The sequence below is a fragment of the Crinia signifera genome, chromosome 5 (assembly GCF_055691185.1).
Source record: "Crinia signifera chromosome 5, ASM5569118v1, whole genome shotgun sequence".
NCBI classification, from domain to species: Eukaryota; Metazoa; Chordata; class Amphibia; order Anura; family Myobatrachidae; genus Crinia; species Crinia signifera.
The window spans coordinates 297,988,496-298,010,796 of NC_139221.1; the positions used below are offsets into that span (position 1 = coordinate 297,988,496).

The window sequence follows — 22,301 nt, forward strand, 5'->3', positions numbered from 1 at the left end:
ACTGCTTCATACATCTCCCCAACAATGCTTAGAGGCACATTTTATAAAGCAGGAAAGCCACACCTAAAGTTAGGTGAATGGTAGTCCTCACAACATTATCTGTTCCCCTGTCTCCATGGCCCTTATTCTGGTTGGTGCGGTAATATCCGCGTGCGTTCGTGCCGCCGATGTTTTGTGTCTGCGCATGTGCAGAGGCGTCTCTGCGCATGTGCGAGCCGGACGCACGGCAACATTCCGCATGAAATGTGTACACTACGAACAGGGGGTGGAGAGGGGTGTGAAGGGCTGTTTGGGCACATTACCAGATGTTTACACCCCGCGTTTCATGGGCGTTCCCATGAAAACGCTGGGCGTACGTATGGTAATGCGGCCGTGACGCACGTGTAGGGGGCGGACATATGACATTGCCGGATGTCAGCTGCCCGCCCAGATCCCTGCTTTTGCACGGAGAAATGCCCGTGTGGTCTGAGGTTGCGGGAGCTGGCGGACCACTCGGCCCTGCATTCGATGTTCTGCGACCATCGAATGATGGGGGAGGTTCCCTGAGATGGAGGGGGTGTATTCATGAGAAATACACGTGCGGTCCGTTCGGACAACTTCTTACCGCGTACGGACGGAGTTGGCGATCCGTATGGAAGGCGGGGTTTAGGACGCACGGTGCTGGCCGCATATTCGGATCCGGCCGCACCGATCAGAATAAGGGCCCATCTCCCTGGCCTTAAGCAGGAATGACAACCAGGCATTGCATAAGATAAAAGGACAGTGATATAATATATATAAGACATATATATAAGACAGATTCTTTTTTTAAAGATTTATTGAAGCTCTGACAGGTTGCCGGGAAGTAAAAAGCTTTTATTTGAAACTTTAAAAACAGTATTGCGGCACAAGATATTGCTATAATAGTGTTTGTAAACTAGACTGAAGTAAAACCACTGTCGTCCAAACAGGACTTCACTCTCCAAAACCCCAATGGCTAATTACCCTCTGCAGCAGGATCAGGCGACCTATGTCTCCCCATTTGGGGTGTAGAGACGAGTGCTTGGGGAGCCATAGGATGCCTTACTCTGCCCTATAGGATCTATCTCCCGCTATTGGATTAACAGCAAAAGGCACTTGAAAGCTGATGTTCTTCAAAGTTTAAACACAAGGGACAATATTACGCTGCTGGTCAAGGTTTCCTAATTGGTTCCAACAGGCTACACCTCAGATTTCACTCCTGATAGTCATCATGATCATGGTGCTGGGAACTTTCATTAATAACCTGGAGAAAAAAAAATATAAAGTTGTAAAACCAGTGCTGATGTGGCATTAAACTGCAGAAACTGTCTCCTGTCACTAAAGAAAAGTCTCTGGTGAAATCCCACACACACCCCCCAGTGTAAAGTAATCCAGGGATTCCTCCACAAAGTCACTCCCCCATTAATGACATAATCTTGGCTCATTAGGCAAAAGCCACTCCCCCTTTTAGTCTTTTGTCTGCACTTGGTGTCGCCGACCCTAGTGCTACCATTGTATGTGGCCACACAAGGGCCTACCACTGTCATTGGCCAACTAGAGCTCTGGCTATACTGAGTAAAAATATCTATTTATGACCACAGCATTCATGGAAAGCCAATCATATTGGGGACATATAAATGCCAAAAGAGGCCTAATTTTCTTATATTGGTGCATGTGTCTACAAACATATAAGTTCTCAAATACTACAATTCCAGTGGCACACGTTTAAAAATTTATAATGTATCCGTCAGAGGACTGGTGATACATCTCACATTAGGAAGGTCAACTCTGGAACCTATAATTAGTGTACTTACAAAAACAAAAGTTTGGCTTTATGCAAATGGTCTCAACTTTCTTTAGGCCCTCATACACTATGCAATTTGGGCCCGATTTCACCCGATTCCAGTGGATCCGGCCGATACATCGGGTGAAATTGTCCCAAATCCTATGTATATAACATCCTATCCAATGCACGTTCTCATGCGCATCAGACTGAAGTTGGGGGTAGGACGAGCTTCACATAACATTAATTGCATGTGCTGTCAGCGGCACATCGCCGGTGCTTTTTTGCATCTGATACGGGGCGGGATGCTCTAACATCCGCTGCCTGTATTCGCCGCACATCGCATAGGCACTAGCATATGCGATTAGTAATGCAAAGGACAGCTATTGGCCGCGGGGCATGCTGGGAGGGATCCGTGACAGATCCCTCACACAGTGCTGTGGTAAGAAGCCCATAGGCTTCTATTGGGAATCAACAGCAAAAGCCTGTGATTTCCTCCTGACCAGGCGGAGGGGCATTAGAGCATATGGAAATGCGGAAAAAACCCTGATAACCGGGGGTTTGGCGCATTTCTGTTTTAAAGCATCCAGCCCATGGTCCAAAGGTGTGTGCCTATCTGTAGAACAGGGAAGCGCCAGGCAGGAGAGGCCCTCTCCCCACTCTGCATTTCCTGCTGTGGCGGGGGGCTGGGGAGGAGTTTTGAAAACTCACTCACTTACAAATGAATGGGTGGCCGCTGATTAATTTGAATGGATTCTTAATTCTCATCCACCCATCGCTCCTGCAGCCTGTCTCTGGCAGCTCCCCGGGAGTCCTTACATGCAATTAATCACATGCAATTTATCCCATGTAAAAATGGCACATCAAGTGCCACATCTTACGTGAGCCCACCTGGGGAGCTGCCGGGGGAGTTCAAGGGAAATCGGGTCCTTAGGACAAGTCGGTGTTGGGAGCCTTAAGGAAAAGGTGCATTGTAAGAAAATGAGAGATGGTTATACCACACTGAATTAGGAAATCTTACAGTGCAACCATCTCCAAGATGCAGCCATCTTGTAAATGTAACCAATATATATGGCTATATAAGCAATGACCTAGGGACCAGTGGGGTAATTGAATAAATGGTTCATCATTAATGACCAAGAAACATTCTTGTCTGTTTAGCAAAAGCAATGGCTGCTTCCACTAAATACAGAATATAGGAATACTTTATTCCATTTAAAATAGATGAACAATATGAGCAAGTGCAGAATATTCATAAGGCCTCTTCGGGCTTGCCTCCATGTGACTGTTGCCCCTGTTAGTACAGTGGTTGGCACTAAGACAGTAAAACCTACCTGGCCATCTCTGGTCTCCACAGTCTTAATAAGAACGGTTCTCTTAGAGCTGGGCACTGACAGGGAGTCAAGATTAGATTCTGAAAAAAATAAAACATTTGGTTATACACATAGGTAAGGAAACAGGACAGAGTTAAATAAAAAATAATGGGCCTGACCAGACCCGTCTGCTAGGTCTACATGTAGCCTACAGAACAGGTCAGTGCCGCCCGTCGGCGGGAAGGGGAAGTGGACACGAGAATCGTTCGGAAATTGGCGAGCTGCGGCCCAGGAGGTCATCAATTCCCAGCCGTTCTCGGCAGAACGTGCTCAACTGCTTGTGAACTCGGACATGTTCTGCCGAGATCCCTGTTCAATGCTCGAGAATGGTGGCGGGAGATTGAGTTTCCCCTGTGGCAAAAACAACTTCCATGATAATCAAAGTTCTATTTAGTATTTACCTCTCATGCTCATGCTAGAAAAGGACTGAATTGGGATGGAAATTCTGCAAGGAAAGGGAGAACAGGAATTAGGTGAGATAACCAGGCCATTTGTAGCCAGCGGCATTGCAGCCATACAGCTCCTGCTGTTACCTGCTCTCTTCTCCTTCCAGCAGCTTCCTGTAAGTAGCAATCTCAATATCAAGGGCCATCTTCACATTCAGCAGGTCCTGGTACTCGCGGAGGTGGCGAGCCATTTCCTCCTTCATGTTCTGGACCTCATCCTGCAGACGGTTATTAGTGTCCTGATAATTAGCAGCTTCAATGGCGAAGTTCTCTTCCATCTCACGCATCTGGCGTTCGTAGGACTCGTTCTGAAAGAAATAATCATGGTTTGCTTTGTTATAGACAGTGACCGGGACGGCTATACATTGTAGTGGGGGCACCCCAGGAAACCTCAGCCTTAGGACCTTATTCTGATTGACTCGCAAGTCTGCAAATTTTCTCTAGTGCTAGCAGTTCAGAGACACCTATATGGTGTCTCTAAACTGCGGGTGCCCTGTGCGAGGACCCTGTGCCCGCCCCCCCGCACCTGTGTCACGGCCTCATTGCCATGAGAACGCCCAGCATTCTCATGGGAATGCCTATGAAACTCTGGGCGTTCCATATGCTAATGGCGCTGGCTGGTGCCCCCCGGTCCTTCTCCGCCCCCCGTCTGCTGTGTAGGGTGCGTACACCTGGTGAGCAGAATGCTCGCCGTGGGTGCACGCACCCTGCATCTGCACATGCGCAGTGGGTTTTATATTTTGCCAATTCCCTGGGATGCCTACATGAAACGAAGAGGACGTGATCTACGCCGAAGGATCCTTGTGAGTATGGTTTCCTTCCACAGGTCCCCCATATGGAGTTCTACAGGACCAGTGGATGGACGGATACTGCCCTTAGTGTCAAGGTAGGTAAGTATCTGTATGTATGGGCTGTGGATGTAATAAAGTTTTACTTTCATTGTGTCAGTGTGTGTTTATTTCACTATTTGTACTGTTGTGGAACTACAAGTTCCAGCGGGCCCTTTAATGCCCCGCATGCTGGGACTTTTTTACAACACCATCAGCCTGTTGCCCACCGCCCAGGGCCACCGGGGACATCCAAAGGCTTCAGCCTGGGCAGGTACATTTTGGAAGGGGGGGGGGCTTCATTGGGGGGGTCCCCCACTTCCTCAGAATCCCTGCCCAGGCTGACCAGTCAGGTAGTAAATGCTTTGGCCAGGGAGACTTGTATAAAAAGTCTCCCCCCCCCCCCGGCTGTGGCATTACCCTGCTGGCTGGGCCTGATGCTGGTTCTTAAAATACGGGGGACTCTTACTAGTTTTGTCCCCCGTATTTTGGGAACGAGGACTGGCCCTTGAGCCTGATGCTGATTTAAAAAAATCAAGGGGACCCCTATTTTGTTTGTTCCCTGAATTTTTAAAACCAGGACCGGCTCTTTGAGCCTGATGCTGGTTATGTCCGTGGGGGTGGGGCCCAAATTTTTTTTTTTTTTTTTTAATTACACTGAAGCCTGCACGGATCTGACTGATCCGTGCCGGCTAAAGCAAAATACAGCTGGAAAATGAAGTGTATTTTACCGGCAATTAGCGACCGTATGTAATATACGGCTGCTAATAAGCATGATACGGCCGCTAATTGCAGGTAAATTGATTAGTAAATTAGGAATCACCATTCGAATAAATGGTGATTCCTCGTTGTTTTCTTCTGATGATGTATACATTCATATTCGTAAATACGAATACGAATGTGCCATGAATACGAATAGGAATAGGCGTATTTAGCTTATAGGTATTTAGCTTATACTAATACGCCTATATTAGGCATGTTTTGCTTAGTAAATTTCCCCCACAGTATCTAAGGGAGTAATTCAAACCTGATCGCTGATGCGCATAATTACACGTACCCGTTTGTCGGTGTAAAATGACTTTGCTCACATGGGAACAGCTATAAATACACCATACACAAAGAAGGAGGGGACAGGAATTCATTGCACAGCTATATTTTACTCAGGCATGAATCAGACCCTAAGGTATAATGTATGGCAAGCAATACTAACTGACTGCTGCAATAAAGATTCCCCACATATATAGTTACTTACACAAATATGCAGGGAATTCTTGCGGTTCTAATTACATATAAAAAAAAAACAAAAAAAACAATATACAACCAGAATACAGGAGAAACCCCAATTATAATTTGTATTTGTACTTACAGATCCTTTCATTGCGTCGACTTCACAGGTAAGAGCCTGGATCTGCCGGCGGTATTCACTGGTCTCCTGCTTGGCTTGGCGCAAGGCGTCATTGTTGCGATTAGCAGCCTCAGACAGGTCAGCGAACTGCAGACAGAGCATAATATAGTTACCATCGGCCGTATGCTTCATATAGATCATTGATTACAATAGCGTGAATCTCATTCAGAAGGCCAGGATTTGCCTTATTTTACTTTTCCAGCATGTCCCTGCAAGCGCTGCGTGAATGCAGAACAAGTATATACAACACAAGTGGCGTAAAAATTGCCCCGCAGACCCGGGGAGGCGCTGAGTAGGTGTGGGCGCCGGGGGTGGCCAGGATCCGCAGATCTACTAGTCTGCGGTCCTGGCTCTTCTCCCAGCTGGCTCCTGCAGTGCTAATGAAAAAAAATAACTCACACAAAATGTCTGCCCCTTAACAGCAGACACTTGGGGCAGACATTTTGCGAGAGTTATTGTTTTTCATTAGCACTGCAGGAGCCAGCTGGGAGAAGAGCCTGGACCGCAGACTAGTAGATCTACGGGTCCCGGCCACCCGGCCACAGATCAAGCGGTGGCGGCAACAACAAGCAGCACCAGCAGGGTAAGGCAGGGTTGGGGGGGCTTAATTTTACCAGGGGGGTGGATGAAATTGATGGCAGGGGGTGCTGTTGTTATAGTTATGCCACTGTACAACACGAGCTGTAATCCATAAAAACATATAGGAAACCATGCATTCTAGTAAACGATAGACAGAATCAGATTCGTTGTTATGGGCAACATCACCGCTTTTAATTTTTTAACCCCTTCACTGGTACTCCAGAGAATTTTCCGGGCTATGCGCCAGTGCCCAGTCTGGCAAACCGGGAGTGCCGCTGCCTGCCCTCACCCCAGTCCCGTGTCCTCCTGCGGCAGACGGTCTGCTAGAAAATCAGCGCTCATGGGCCAGCAGCCAATCAGGAGCTGGCCCACGAGCTCTGATTGGCAGACAATTTAGCCACATTTTAAATGGCCGCTGGAGTCGCAGGGACACAGGTCCTTATCCTAGATCACTCTTAGATGCAAATTCCTTCTTAGTTGGACAAAACCATGTGCACTGCAGGGGGGTAGATGTAACAGGTGCAGATAGAATTAGATTTGGTGAGTTATTTTGTTTCTGTGCAGGGAAAATACTGACTGCTTTATTTTTACACTGCAATATAGATCTCACTTTGAAGAAAAACCCCACCCAAATGTAATTCTCTCTGCACAAGTAACATCTGCCCCACCTGCAGTGCACATGGTTTTGTCCATCTAAGAAGGAATTTGTCAGGAGTGAACTAGAATAAGGCCCACAGTGACGGGGAGTGAAAGACGTGCAATGCGCTCTTCTCCCATCCGAAGAGAAGCAGTGGGGGCGGTGGAGGTCCAAGAACGCCGTTCCTGATGTCATCATTAAGGAAAAGAGCTGCAGGAATGGCGTTCTGGGGCATTCCGCCCCCAAAATAGCCCTGACTGTTTGAAGCTTGATACATCTGGCCCATGGTGATCCACTTGCCCTCAGGACAGTAGTGCTGCATATTTCCATACCTTAGACTTGTACCATTCCTCTGCTTCGTGCAGATTCTTAGCAGCCACATTCTCATATTGCTGGCGGACATCACGCAGGGCTGCGGTCAGGTCCGGTTTGGCGACTTCCATATCGATCTGCACATGTTGCTCCTGGAGCTGCGCTTGGAGCTCACGGATTTCCTTTACAATAAAAAAGAAAGAAAAGAAGCCATCAACATACATTTTCCTTGCAAATTTAGGTCTAGCCAAAACTCACACAGCATTATAAATGCAATGCACTAACATGATGTGACCCAGGGGTGGCCAAACCTGTCCTCAAGATCTACCACCAGTTCATGTGTCTCAGGCAACCTGTGGGTCTATAGTAGGAATGAATGCAGCAGGTTTGAAAATGTGACAGTTAGTAATGACTGCACCTGTGCACCAGCTAGGGAGTCTGGGAAATGTGACAGTTAGTAATGACTGCACCTGTGCACCAGCTAGGGAGTCTGGGAAATGTGACAGTAAGTAATGACTGCACCTGTGCACCAGCTAGGGAGTCTGGGAAATGTGACCGTTAGTAATGACTGCACCTGTGCACCAGCTAGGGAGTCTGGGAAATGTGACCGTTAGTAATGACTGCACCTGTGCACCAGCTAGGGAGTCTGGGAAATGTGGCCGTTAGTAATGACTGCACCTGTGCACCATCTGGGGTTGAGAAAACAGGACTTAGGTCTGGATGAACAAAGGTTGCGTATAATGCAGGAAATATCACAATGAAGCTGATCCCATATGTGCTAACATTTATGTTTAGTATAGCAAAGGACAGCTCTTCCTAAAAGTACTGCTCTTTGTGAAGCTGCCACTGCCAAATGAGAGGGTGTCCGCGGGTCTCCTTCACCTCCTAGCCCCGGGAGCCTCCTGATGGTGATGTCTGCAGCAGGTCCCAGGCTAATCCTCCTCCTCCCTGCACCCGGAAGGTGAAGCCAGACAGTGAGCTGTGTTGCTTGGGAGAATAAGGCTGCTCGATCCCGGAGCGTGCCTGGAGGCTGCCAGCACAGGAGCTGAGGATCACGACTATGCCAATCATATATTACTAATATATGCAATTAATAACGCAAAGGGCAGTCCCTGGACTTCTGGGTCTGTGATACAGGAGTCCCTCTGCATAGCCAATCAGACTCCTCGCTGGCATATCCTCTGCAACGGAGCCATGGCGGAAGGGTTTTGGTACATTCAGAAATGCAATAAAAACCCTACAAACTGGGTTTTTACTGCACTTCACCTTTAGTACATCCCACCCTTTGAGAGAACGGGCAGCTGGGCGAGGGTAGAGTCAAGGAGAGTCTGTTAATAATAAGGTAGGCTGGATAGTAGAAAGGAGGGCACTGCTCGGGATATATCTGTTATAGATTAGGAGGTCTGAAGTATGAAAGTGATAAAGCAAATTGATAGCCTTTGTCTTCTTGTTAGAAGTGTACTAATTCTTAGTTATCCCTGTGCATTTGTCAAGATATCAGTCTTACTTGCTCAATAACATCTGCCTACAGCAGGCATGGGCCTAGTGACAAACAACATGGCTGCAAGGAGCTGTGGACTTACTTCATCATGTAACTTCTTCAAGAAAATAATCTCTTCTTGCAGGGATTCCAGTTTACGTTCCAGGTCAATGCGTGCCAAGGAGGCGTTGTCCACATCCTGAGTGCAAAGGAAATGAAAGAAATTATTTTTATTTATTAACCTGCGATATCACGTAAACATGCAACCATGTGGTTTATAGCGTGATCAATGGCTGCTCATGATGCAATTTTGTAGGCTGGGCCAAAAGTTACAGAGGTGGCCTATCAATTCACAGGGAACAGAGGTGAATATTGTTAAGCTCTCACAATGGCTGCCTCATCCGTATGCAAATGACATGTACACATTACATACATAACTGGCAATGTTACTTTCTGGCCTGACTCTGCTAAGAATCCTAAGATTGGGCTCCTTTACCTCAAGGCAATGTGTACTGTACACCATTATATAAAGCAAGCGCATAGCCTGCAGGTCAGAACCTTAACTGGGGTCCCAGAATATATTTTAGGGGTCCCAAAATGATCTACTAATCTTTAGTGGACTAGTAATTGCCCAATGAAATCAGGGATGGTATTCATTGACCTTGAATTGTTCAAGGTCAATGTTGCTTGTGTGACTGCTTGCCTGGTTAGATACAGTAGTTGGCAGCAAATACACTAAGATAATACTTTAATGTCACATCCTGTACCAAACAGAACATGTTCTGCACCTGGATTCCTATTAGTAAAAGTCAGATTTTTCTGCTTATAATTAGACAAACAAGGCTTCAATGACATGATTACTCATATTGGGCCAGATGTATCAAGCTTCAAAAACGGATAACGTGGAGAGTGATAAGCAACCAGCCAATCAACTCCTATCTGTCATTTTTCAAACCCAGCCTGTAACATAGAAGTTAGGAGCTGATTGGCTGGCTGTTTTCTTCTTCTTTTTATATATTATTATTATTTTTTTTTTTTATATTTTTTATAATTATTTAAATAAAAACTCTTAATTTTATCACTTTTTGAAGCTTGATACATCTCGCCCCATACATTTATGTAAAGTAACATAATCAAAACTTGCACCACAATTAATTAATGAATGTTACTTTTATATACAAAAAATGTACTTATCTATACTGAATTTCTTTTAGTCCTTTTCTTTTATACTTTTGTATATATTCTTCTGTGCTTTTAAACCTTAACTTTATACTGTATTCATTTTTAGGATTCTGTGCTTTTCAGTCATTACTGTACATGGTACTTTTTTTTAGCCTTCTCCTGTGTTTTTCAGCCATTCATTTGTGAATATATATTCATTTTAGACAACTTTTGTGCTTTTCAGTCATTACTTTATACTATATTCTCTAGCCCTCTTCTGTGCTTTTCAGCCATGATTATATTACTTTGCTCTGGGATGCAACAAACGTCAGCTCTGTGCATTGTGCATGATGCATAGTGCATGACAAGGTGACATTCACTATGCAATAGTAACTAATATTATTTCTAACACAGGAAGGAAGGAAGCCAGGAAGACAGCAATGTACAGTATTTAGTCATAGGTACAGACCAATAAATTACTAGGAAAATGTAGACTAACTTTCAATATGGCACAAAAATATATATATTTTCTAAATAATTTTACTTAGGAACATGTTATCGAGTCTGCCACTCCAAATGTATCTTCTTAGGAGGCGTAGGCTGGGGGAGAATGGCACGGCAAGCATTTAGTCCTCATGAGTCATTAAGATTCTTATTAAACAAAAGAAGTCCTTAAAACGCCCTACATACTGGCCCTTATTCTGGTTCGCTCGCAAAGTCAAAGTCATTCTAAATGGACAAAACCCATGTGCACTGCAGGTGGGGCAGATGTAACATGTGCAGAGGGATTTAGGTTTGGGTGAGTTATTTTGTTTCTGTGCAGGGAAAATACTGACTGCTTTATTTTTACAGTGCAATATAGATCTCACTTTGAAGGAAAAGCCCACCCAAATCTAACTCTCTCTGCACAAGTAACATCTACCCCACCTATAAGGGCCACTGTACGTGCATTGCACAAATGTTGTGTTTTTTTGCGCTTTTTAGGATTAAACATTTCAAAGACTGTGTGTCTTCACTGCATGACTATTTACATATACATAAGCATTGCTCCAAGCACCCAATGTGAACAGAGTACAACATGTGGCAGCCCATTGTCTCACTGGCTGCCTCTGATATAATGGAACTCTGGGGAAAATGTTCTAAGCATTGGACAGAGATAAAGTACCAGCCAATCAACTCCTAGCTGCCATGTCACAGGCTATGTTTGAAAAAAGTCAGGAGCTGGTTGGCTGGTACTATATCTTCATCCAAGGATAAGTACTCCTGCGCCTCTGTCCCTGGCACATTATCAGTAACATTGACAATGAGGAGTTTCTATTTTAAAACGGCCAGTATATTAGTATCTGCAATGTGAAAAGATAATAACTTGTGTCTGTGAAAGGTTTATTTTCCCACAAAGCATATGCGTAGTATGTATATCATATAATTATATTATGGGCAGCATGATTGGTGTAATGGTTAGCATTACTAGACCACAACGCTGTGGTCTTGGATTCATTGCTGGTTTAACAACTGGGGGGAGGCTGGAGCGGTTACTCAGAAGTCCAAGCGCTGTGCCACAATGTGAATTGGGGTTTCTGTGTGACGTAATGTGAACTAGGGGTACTACAATATTCTCCTTACACATTTGTGGTGCTGGGAGTTTGTACACATTATACTTTTTAAAAATGTTACAAGCATATCATATTGTTAGTTTTGTTGGTAGAGGTCCCAACAAGTTATTTGCCTAAAAAACTGTTAGGTTTAATAGGATCCTTAAACCCTAGTGTACACATGGTAGTAGGGATGGCCATGGACCATCGATGATTTAAAATCATCGATGGTATGTGGTTAATGTCAAATACTTTTGCCATCGATGTGGGAGTACCAGATAGTTTCCCTACATTGATGGCAAAGGAGAAACAACGTTTCCTTTTTTTTTTTCTCTCAAGGTGCCTGGATCACGGAGCATGGCTCCGCCCTCCGACACCCGGAAGTCCCGCCCACGAGTACTGATTGGCCCAAGGGCCATTCAGTCACATATAATGGCTGACCATAGATAGCTAAAACTATCGATGGTTATCCATCAAATAGTTTGACACTATCGATGGCTGGGAGAGAGAGAGAGAGAGACAGAGAGAGACAGAGAGAGAGAGACATATGGGCAGTATTCAATGTTAAAGTTCTCCGTGCATGGAGAGCGTTTTATTTCGCTCTCCATGCACTCTCCCTGTTTTTGCGGAGATTCTCCGCGTTCCGGAGCCTCCTGCTCCCACTATTCAATGTATTTAAGACTCGCCGCCACTCGCGGCGAGTCTTAACCCCTGCAGCGGACGAGCGTCCGCAGCAGGGAGCTTTCAGGGAGCCGGGGGACGGAAGCACGGAAGCAGCCAGAGAGAGATTAAAGTCTCCCTGGCTGCTCCAGAGGAATGTATAGGGGTGGTGGGCTCCCCTGGACCCAGGCAGCACAGGCTGCCCCCCCCTATAGCCAGCGGGGGACCCAGTATTCACTGCATCCGAACGTGCATATTAACTATCGGGTGCAGTGAATATATGAATATCTAATGAGCGGCTCGAGCGCTCCGGCCCCCTGCTGGCTGCACTGTGTAAAAAAAAAAAAAAAAAAAATAATGAAAAAAAATATTTTTTTTTAAATTAAATATATATTCATGTGCTATAAGCACATGAATAAAAATAACATGCCCCTTCACAGGAAAAAAACCCTGATTTTTTGACACCAAAATTAAAAAAAAAAACCTTTCCGTTTAAAAGTTCACATTCCAGCTCTCCATCAAAAGATGGAGAATTGCTACACGAAGAGAGACGGAGAAAATCACTTAAAAAGACGGAGAATATTTCACATTGAATAGGGTTGCTCGCTTTTGGAGAGCAAAATGCTCCGTCCAAGGCGAACAAAGCACAAATTCTCCACAAAACACGGAGAACTTTTCTCATTGAATACTGCCCATAGACACAGAGAGAGAGAGAGAGAATTTGTGGTCCGCACTCAAATCCAGCAGTATATAAAGGTGGGGTTCTCCATTAGCGGGGGGATTTCCAAATATAAATGTAAAGTCCAGCAAAGAAAAAACAGACCTTCTTGCTGGGCTGTTGTTGCTACTCACTTGTCAATATATTGGGGCAGATGTATTAAGCCTTAACAAGAGATAAATGCAAGGATGATAAAGAGAGATAAACGTCCAGCCAATCACATCCTAACTGCCATGTTACAGTCTGTGTTTGAAAAAAGTCAGTAAGGAGCTGATTGGCTGGACGTTTATCTCTCCTTATCACCCTTGCATTTATCTCTTGTTAAGGCTTAATACATCTGCCCCAATGTTCCTGATTTGCATCAAATGTCAAGTGCCCTGCTCAGCTGTTTATTTGCTGGACTTTACATATACATATATATATATATATATATATATATATATATATATATGTGTGACAATAAGAATGTATATTGAATATAGCTCCCCCCTGCCCAGCTGTAACACAACTGTCATTGCTAATATGATTTTAAGCGAGCATGTATATTTGCTCTGCAGCAATGTCAGAAAGGGTTAAGGATTTGCTTTGGGTGGGACCGCGGCCACATCAGCTATCTTCAGATTGCACAACTTAATATTTTTCTTCATCCACATAAACTGGAGATCTCCGGAGGAAGCTTATGCAATAAATATGTCCGGCTCTCTACTAGGACCAGTATAAGCTCCAAATCCGGAAATATCGTTATCCTACATTCAGAGTTATACAAGACTGCAAAACACAGAATCATCCTGACATTTGTCACTATAATATCTAGAAGGATATAATGAAACGTTCATTGTTCCTAAATGAAATGAATAAACAGAAAGGGTTCCCCTTGCACCCAGCACACAATGAAACGCTGCTAGCGATAGAATGCCACTGGGCCACAAAGAGCTATTATTCCCGGCTAGTGGTATAATTCCGGCATCTGCATTCCTCAGTGAGAGCGTGAGAAACCAGCAAGACTTGTGTCAGGGAAGGAAACAGATGGATCGTTACTCTATAGCTGGAGCTCCCTGTTATGTGCTTGGCAGTGGTGGGATGAAGGAATAGAAGCGGGGAGAGGGCAGCGCCTGGAAACTGCTTAGCAATCTCACAAGTGGCTTTCTATTGTGTGGCGGCCTGACAGAACTATAAATTGAATTGTTGGGGGTCGTGTACTCTGCAGAAAGCTGCTCCACTGGTCTGCAGCCTGCAAAATAATTGGGTATGGGTCATTGGGTCAACTCAATTTAGGTCGTCATGTATTGGGAAGACCACTGAAGGTCGACAGGGCTAAGGTTGACACGGCGGTACTTGTGTATTTTGGCGGCGCCCGATTTCAGCATCGTTCGATGAACGTATCGCATCGCATGCCATGTACCCGATGGCATGCGATGCGATGCGACGTGATTTTGACCCCCTATACGATGAAAAATTGTATAAGCACCCTAATGGGTGTTTACAATGTTAAATGCACCCCCACGCCACCCCCCCACTATAAACGTGAACCCGAAGCGTGGGGCGGCGGTATGCGTCCTACGACCTTTTCATACCCCCACTATCCACGTCGGCGTGGAGTTGAGAATAGATTAGTGTGGCGAGCGCAGCGAGCCACCGAGCCCGAAGCGTGGCGAGGGGACGCGGATACCTTCACAGGTAAACGCGTCCCTTTGCGGGCTTCACAGGTATCCGCGTCCCCTCGCGGGGCTCGCCTCGCTGCGCTCGCCACACTAATCTATTCTCAACTCCACGCCGACGTGGATAGTGGGGGTATGAAAAGGTCGTAGGACGCGTACCGCCGCCCCTCGCGGGTTCGCTGCGCTCGCCACGCTTCGGGTTCACGTTTATAGTGGGGGGGGGGGGGCGTGGGGTTGCATTTAACATTGTATGCACCCATTAGGGTGCTTATACAATGTTTAATCGCATCGCATCGTATGGCATTGTATGCCATGTACAATGGCATACAATTTCAAAATTGTATGCCATCGTACACTAACCAACGACATCGCGTCGCATCGCATACCATCGCATGCGTAATGGTATGCGATGCGATGGGCGCCGCCAAAATACACAAGTACCGACACGGCTAAGGTCGACACAAGCTTTAGGTCAACAATGAGAAGGTCGACAGTCAAAATGTCGACATGAGTTTTTCATGTGTTTATCCCGAATGTCGACAAAGTCGACAATGACATCATCAAAATGTACCGCGTCCCCTCGCATGGCTCGTGGCATATTCTCCCATCACACTGTAGTGGATGGTAGGGCATGAAATTCCCACTGTCGGCACAAGTCGGCTCAAATAAACTTGAAAAACTCTTGTCAACCTTTTGACTGTCAATCTTCCCCGTTGTTGACCTAATGCTTGTGTCGACCATCCGACCCTGTCAACCTTGGCCATGTTGACATATTTAATGTGTTGACCTGACGGCTTTCAGTTTCGACCCAATGACCGTATGCAGAATAATCTATGACTGCTGGCAAAGTGCATTGGGCAGTTCTATCATACAGTAGGTCTCTATGCCTGGGAGTGCCCTGTATGCCTTAGTTCCAAGTTTAGTATGATCACTTTAGATCTAAAACAAGTGAATTTTGGGATAATAACTGAAATAAAGCTGAAATATTTGTTTCTCCATAAGTCTTGCGCCAATCTCGTTATTTAAAGTGCTCGAGACTGGTGGATTCCACTGCAGGGTCCTGACCGGTGATGTCACAGTAGCTGGGAAAGGACAATGCTCTCTTTGTATTGTAGCTTTTGTCCTCTCGCACACCTGATTAATGGATGACATCATACTATAGAGAGTGGGGGTGGGAGGTTTGCACCAATAGGGAATCATTCATGTTTGATCCACGTCTTGCACACAAAACATTTGGGGAGGTTTAGTTGCCCTGTACAATATGTTCACTTACAACAATAGAGTTGCAGAGAGCTACAGTATACATTAGACTAGAGGTTATAAACTGGCTGGCTATTAGCGTCCCTCTCTATTAGACTGTACACCAATGGATATTTCATAATGTTGGCATACACACAGGATGTTACTCCCAGCCAGGCCGTGTACAGTCCCTTACTGACAGAAATACAAGATGTCATTAATACGTAAGTCTGATCTATTAACACTTACATTACAGTGTGCAGCGCTGTCTAGTGGTCAGCATCAGGCTGGGGCAAGAAGGCAGGACCCACTGCGGTATGCAGTAGTAAGGGACCATGTTTAGGGGGTGTGGCGAGGTAACAAAGGGGGTGTGGTCAGATGCTCTGCCAACCATTAGAGTGCAAGGTCTGCGATCCTTCAAAAATATATATAATAGATACTGATAATGCATGCATGGTAATGACCTTGAAAAAGCTGCTTATCGCGGCGAAACGCGTTGGCCCAGGCTCCTGATTGCCCACCCATCACGCTGCCATTCCACTATCACCACCTGCTACCAAAAAGCTGACCGGAGATCCAGACTTTCAAATACTACCGGCCCATTGACCTGGAGTGAGGTACACATCATCTGAAGGCAAGCCGCCTATCTAATACCCACCCAGAGTCACCCAGCGGACGTCTCAATACTACTTCTGATTCCAATTGGGAGGAATGCAACCCCCATTCTAAAACTGGAGGAAGTTTCAATCGAGCACTGCTCTGGCCACGTCTAAAGGATCATTCCTTACCATCTCCTGGTTACACATTGAACTGTGGACTTGCAAAGGTGATATTACAATTCAGTGGATGCAGCTTTCCACATCCCCCCCCCCCTCCCCTGTTTTACATTGTGCATATTGTGATTCACTTGCATATTTTAGTGTGTTATTGTACAATTAAATTACTTTTTTAATTTACCTCACTCTGTCATCAATAAGCGCAGTCTACCACCCTTTTTAATATTTTTCTATAGGGACTGACAATCCCTTTTTTTGACAGCTGCTGGCAGGAACCACTCATACAGGCGCCCCTTTAGTTACTTTGGTAACTGTCTTTTTCCATGGTAATGACCCAAGACTGATAATAGTAATGGCCTGTAGTGAACACATCACAGACCGACCAGGGAATTCAGTATAAAATAACATATGTATAATAACTAACAAGGCCTGATTAAAGGTTCCAGGTGCCCTAGGTTAATACACATGTAGCTCCCCTTATAATGCTGCTAAACACACGTGTATGGGCGTTCACGTGTGTTTAGCCCCCTCCCCACCCACCCCCAGACCTGACGCGCTAGGCTGCAGCCTGATCACTCTAAGATGATGTCCCTGTCTATATATACCACTCTAATGCATTGTATTACTATCTATTTAATCTCGTAGCACTGGGATGTATTAGTTGCAGGTTAGTGAATGCCACAGCCAAAAAGAGGAGGGAACAGGGTGTGTCATGACCACTCTCTTTGATTGGTGGAAGGGCGATTCTTTGTGTACTCCCTGTAGAAGCAAAACAAGTGCCCATGTTCATCAGTGGTCTTGCTCCACCAGGTAACTGCCCTGGAGTATGGAACTGGCCCACCAGAGATTTCCCCAGCACCCCCTGTGGGCCAGTCTGACCTTTCTAGTGGCCTTATCTAGTGTCATGTGCTGCCTAGTATGTACTGTCCAGAAGGCCCACACTGTATATCCTGCACCCATATTATTTACCAAGCCCTATGGCACTGTCAATCATGCAGAAACATCAGTTTGCATCATCTGCAAATGGTGATGCAACCGCCTACACTTGGGGCCTTATTCTAGTTCACTCTCTCTGACAAATTCCTTCTCAAATGGACAAAACCATGTTCACTGCAGGTGGGGCAGATGTTACTTGTGTAGAGAGAATTAGATTTGGGTGGGGTTTTACTTCAAAGTGAGATCTATATTGCAGTGTAAAAATAAAGCAGTCAGTATTTACCCTGCACAGAAACAAAATAACTCACCCAAATCTAATTCTCTCTGCACATTTTACATCTGTCCCCCTGCAGTGCACATGGTTTTGTCCATCTAAGAAGGATTTGGTCAGAAAGAGTGAACTAGAATAAGGCCCTTGTTCCAGAGCGTTCAAAGAGCAAATACAGGGAAGCTATGCTCCAGAGACTGGCGTATGTTCCACAAAGTGTGTCCCAGTAATAGGGGAGTGCCTAACACAAAGTAATTGCTCTGTATGTAACACAGTAGCATACGCATACAGTGCTGCATGGTGACATCACATAGTTACAACTGGGAACCGAAATGATAAATAGTTTGTGCTCCCTGGGTATATCCTGTACAAGTAACTGAATTATAGAATGTCTGTTTAACCAGATGTTGATCCATGTGGCCTGTGTAACTAGCTAGAAATGATTAACCCCTTCTACTGTGTAGGCCAGCAGAGGGCCCTGCAAAGGAGGCGGCATTGCTGTGTAGACAGGAAAGAATGGGTGGTGAGCAGCATTTCCTGAGTGTCACACTTCCTTAGCCACAAACCTGTCGGAATGACTGCAGGTTGTTCTCAGCCTCCTCCTTCTGAATCATTTCATCTTGCAGCCTGAAAGCAATGAGAGATCTCAGATTAGCATCACACAGGATAGAAGTGCAAATATATAACAGCTCACAAGTTCAAAAACTGAGTGTACAAGAAAACAGCGCTGAAAGTGCCCCCGCTGGTGAAAACTGGTAGTGCATGATGACTTCACCTCATTGTTAGTTAAAGTTAGTTAAATGAGCATAAAATGTTTTATTTGAATGCTATGTAAAGGTGCAAGTACATGCATTGCATACAGGAAAACATATAATAATAATAATAAAAATAATAATGAAAAAAATAAACTAGTTCTTATAACACATCTGCATCCTATAACACATCTGCATCCTATAACACATCTGCAAAGATTACACTAATTGGTACTAATAACTTTAACGCTGTTGGCAAACTCAACCCCTAAAATGTGCAGAACAACCACTGTCACATATAGCATATATCACATAATTTGGGACTCCGCCCTTCCTGAACATCTGCATCTCTTAGGGAAGATGCCCCCCCCCCCCCCCCCCCCCCCACAGAGTTTCTTTGAGGAACTTGTGTACCCATTCCCTTTAATATTGTGAAATGATCTTGACCACATTTTTAGTGAACTTAATAGAATAGATCTAACATTTACAGCATAAACTGGAATTTAATCATTATTATATAAAAATAAAATGTGATAATAAAAATAGATAATGATAAGTATAAGTAATTATATAATGGTATTGTACTACATGACTATATTGAATATTAATGTACATAACAGCAGGAACTTGCATCTGAGGGCCAGATAATCCTCCCAGTTTAACCTGCCACACCCATCCAGACGTGGAGAAAGATACCAGACAGTTTAATAGACAAGATCTTGGCTGTGGCACAACTAGAGCCCCTGGCTGCCCTCTCCAGCTATTTGCAGATCCCTGTCCTGCTATTATCTTGCATGGCTGGAGTTGTTCATCTTTTCTGCTGGACCAGCAGTCTAAACACTGATGGATCAACTGCCCCCGTGCTCAGAGCCAAAACATTAACCCTAATGAGAACCAGAAGCTCGACCCAGAAATGTTTGGCAAGTAACTCCCCCCCCCCCCCCCCTGTTTTGACATTAAATTAAAAAAAAAAAAATAGTTATCATGTGGCCTGAATTATACAACGCTGGGGTACTGCTGCCAGCATCACATGTGCAGACTCCAGAGAGATAACTGCTTCTTTTGTTGCAAAGTGATACATTGTATCAAGTTCACAATTAACCTCCCCACTGCAGACACAAATGGCCAAGACAGAGTTATCTGTTGCATTAAATCACTGGGGTATACAGTCATTTTACCTTTCTCTTAGTCTTTGGAGGTCATCATTGAGGTTGTCTCTGTCAACTTCTATCCTGGCTTTCTCATTGGTCAGGATGTCCACTTGCCTCCTGAGATCCCTCATCTCTTCTTCATAGAGGTCCCCCACCCTGGAGGTGCCCTTCCCCTTCAGGGACTCCAGTTCTGCCAAAAGGATCTTGTTCTGCTGTTCCAGGAACCGGACCTTATCGATGAAGTTGGCAAACCTGTCATTCAGCTCCTGCATCTCAGCCTTCTCGTTGGTCCTGTTGGCTTTAAACTCAAGGTTGATGGCATCTGCCAGGGAGAAGTCCACGTTGTCCTGCATCCTGGCTGGGGGGAGGCTGCTCCTCAGCCTGACCGAAGAGGACTTGAAGACAGCCGGGGAAGATGAGTTTGTGTAGACGGTCCGGCTTGTGAGTCCACCGCTGCCACCACTTGGGCGGTAGGCACTGCCCAGGGAGTACCTGTTGCTGCTGGAAGTGGTAAAACGCCCTCCAGATGAGCTGGATCTGGGGTTACCCCCGAATATTCTCTTGTATGAAGACTTGGTGGTGGCCATGGCTGTTGCAAAGTTGCTGTTTTTTGTAAATCCTGAGATCTCAATAGATGGTGCTGCCTGGTACCCCTGTGCAAATCAGCCGATGCTTTTTAGCAGGAGAGAGCCCTGGGCTGTAAGGGTGGTATTTATGTAGAAGATAACGGTGCAGGGGACTGAGCGATGGCTCCGGCGACCAATGTGCAGTCCCACCAGAGGACCAGTTCTAACGCACAGCCAATAGCATCGCGCGGGGCTGGGCTACACACACCCCCCTAGCTGGAGCAGAGCGTTCAGTAACTCTCCAGTTCCTCTGGCAGCATCTAAAGTTTCTGCTAGTTCTACTTTTTTTTTTTTTTTTTTTACTTTTTTTTAATCTCAGACCAGACAAAACTTTTTCATTTAAGAAGCAGCTGCTATGTCCTAGCAAAGTGAATGCAAGAGATCATTCCCACCATGCACAGTGCAAGTCGTGAAGCATTTATCCTTCTAATCATATTTAATAACACTGATGGGGAAACCTGCTGCACACTACTGTGCTCCACTGGCAGCAGCCATCAAACTGTGGGTCTGAACTTGATGTGTAACTACAAGTCCCAGAATGCCGACTCTGCAGCTGGCATACTCATGCTGACATACTTGGTATCAGTCTTATATTTAAATCTCCAATCATTGTCATCTTAGATCTCAGATGACAAGATAAGTGTCTTCTTTGAAGATAAGTAATTGTGCCCCACATTATTATGTGTAATATACTTTTATGGTGAGTTATATGCATTAGGAAGTCTGATCTGTGTGTGTTCTAATAATCCCTTATGTTGCAGGGAGATAGAGTCAGCTATACACAGGCATCAGTCAGCCATGGTAGCTACGCTGTAGACAAAGGACCCACAAGCAGAAAACTGGCTCAGTCTGGGGGGGGAGTGGGGAGGTGCAGGGACCAACCAGCTGCTCCATCCCATAAGTGAGGCTGCACTCCCCACCAATACCATCCTCCACTGCACAGGAGAATTTCATGGGCGCTTAATGCAGATACAGTGTGATGAAACCCATGGTTACTAATGAAAAATATGCTTCGTGTTTTATAGTTAGAAGCAGATGGAGAGATTTCCCAGTAAAACCACTATCAGCAGGAAACAGAAACATGTAACATGCAAATATGTCATACAGAGCCATGCACTGCAAAAGTCCTGCCGGATACCAAGGTTACGCTCTTATATTGTTCACAGGCATAACTAATACTATAGAAACACATGCTGCAAAGTCCATGGCAGTCCTTCGGCCCTCCAGCTGTTGTTGAACTACATATCCCAGAATGTTTTGCTACAGTTTAAGCATGGCCAAATAGCAAACTGTAGCAGTGCATGCTGGGATGTGTAGTTCAGCAACAGCTGGAGGGCCAAAGGTTCCTTATCCCTGGTCTATGGGGTCCAGCAGCACCCAGTGTACTGTCCCAGAGAAAGCATGTGCCTTTAGGGCGGGGGAAGATGTATCAGTTCTTAGTAGGGTAGGTTCAGTAGCTGCCTTTACCAACCAATCAGCTCCTAGCTCTCATTTATCTAGCACAAGCTGTAAAATGACAGAAACTGGTTGCTATGAGTAAATTCGTTTTACCATCCTTAAAGGATTGATACATCACCCCCAAGATATGACATCATCATGATTTTGTCCAGACAGTTATGCGATTTGGAAAATGATGCTAAAATGACTGTATATATAAGTCAGACTAATGTTCCAGATGGTCAAAAACTGAATTTAACTATCTGCTATAGCGATACAGATTGCAGATGGATAAGACATCAGCAGGGTATGTCCATAGAATCATCAAAGTTTTGGTGTAGGACCCAGAAGTGATTTTGTGGCACCACATAAGTGCATTATTATGACATCACGCTTCTCAGGCTACTGGGAAAGTGGAAAGGTCCCGATTGCTGCGAGACTGCAGAGATTAAGGAGGGGGCAGCAATGGTTAAGAAAGATGCAGA

General features: G+C 45.2%; 1 protein-coding gene across 1 annotated transcript; it reads right to left on the reverse strand.

Moving 5' to 3' along the window:
• Positions 1-799: 799 nt before the first annotated feature.
• Positions 800-20,465, reverse strand: VIM (vimentin). The gene is made up of 9 exons (XM_083189339.1): positions 19,781-20,465; positions 18,417-18,477; positions 8,946-9,041; positions 7,383-7,544; positions 5,796-5,921; positions 3,690-3,910; positions 3,558-3,601; positions 3,118-3,197; positions 800-1,264 (listed from the first exon to the last, which is right to left on the reverse strand). Exons 1-9 carry the CDS (start codon positions 20,338-20,340, stop codon positions 1,214-1,216), a joined length of 1,401 nt encoding a protein of 466 aa, XP_083045465.1. The 5' UTR covers positions 20,341-20,465; the 3' UTR covers positions 800-1,213.
• Positions 20,466-22,301: the final 1,836 nt, after the last annotated feature.

What these genes read in the sequence shown, in the direction of transcription:
- VIM (XM_083189339.1), bottom strand. Translation starts at nt 20,340, where the DNA reads ATGGCCACCACCAAGTCTTCATACAAGAGAATATTCGGGGGTAACCCC. An exon ending in TGAAGAAGTTACATGATGAA is followed by an intron (nt 7,545 to 8,945) that starts GTAAGTCCACAG and finishes TTTATTGTAAAG; the next exon opens with GAAATCCGTGAGCTCCAAGC. An exon ending in TCGACGCAATGAAAGGATCT is followed by an intron (nt 3,911 to 5,795) that starts GTAAGTACAAAT and finishes TATTTCTTTCAG; the next exon opens with AACGAGTCCTACGAACGCCA.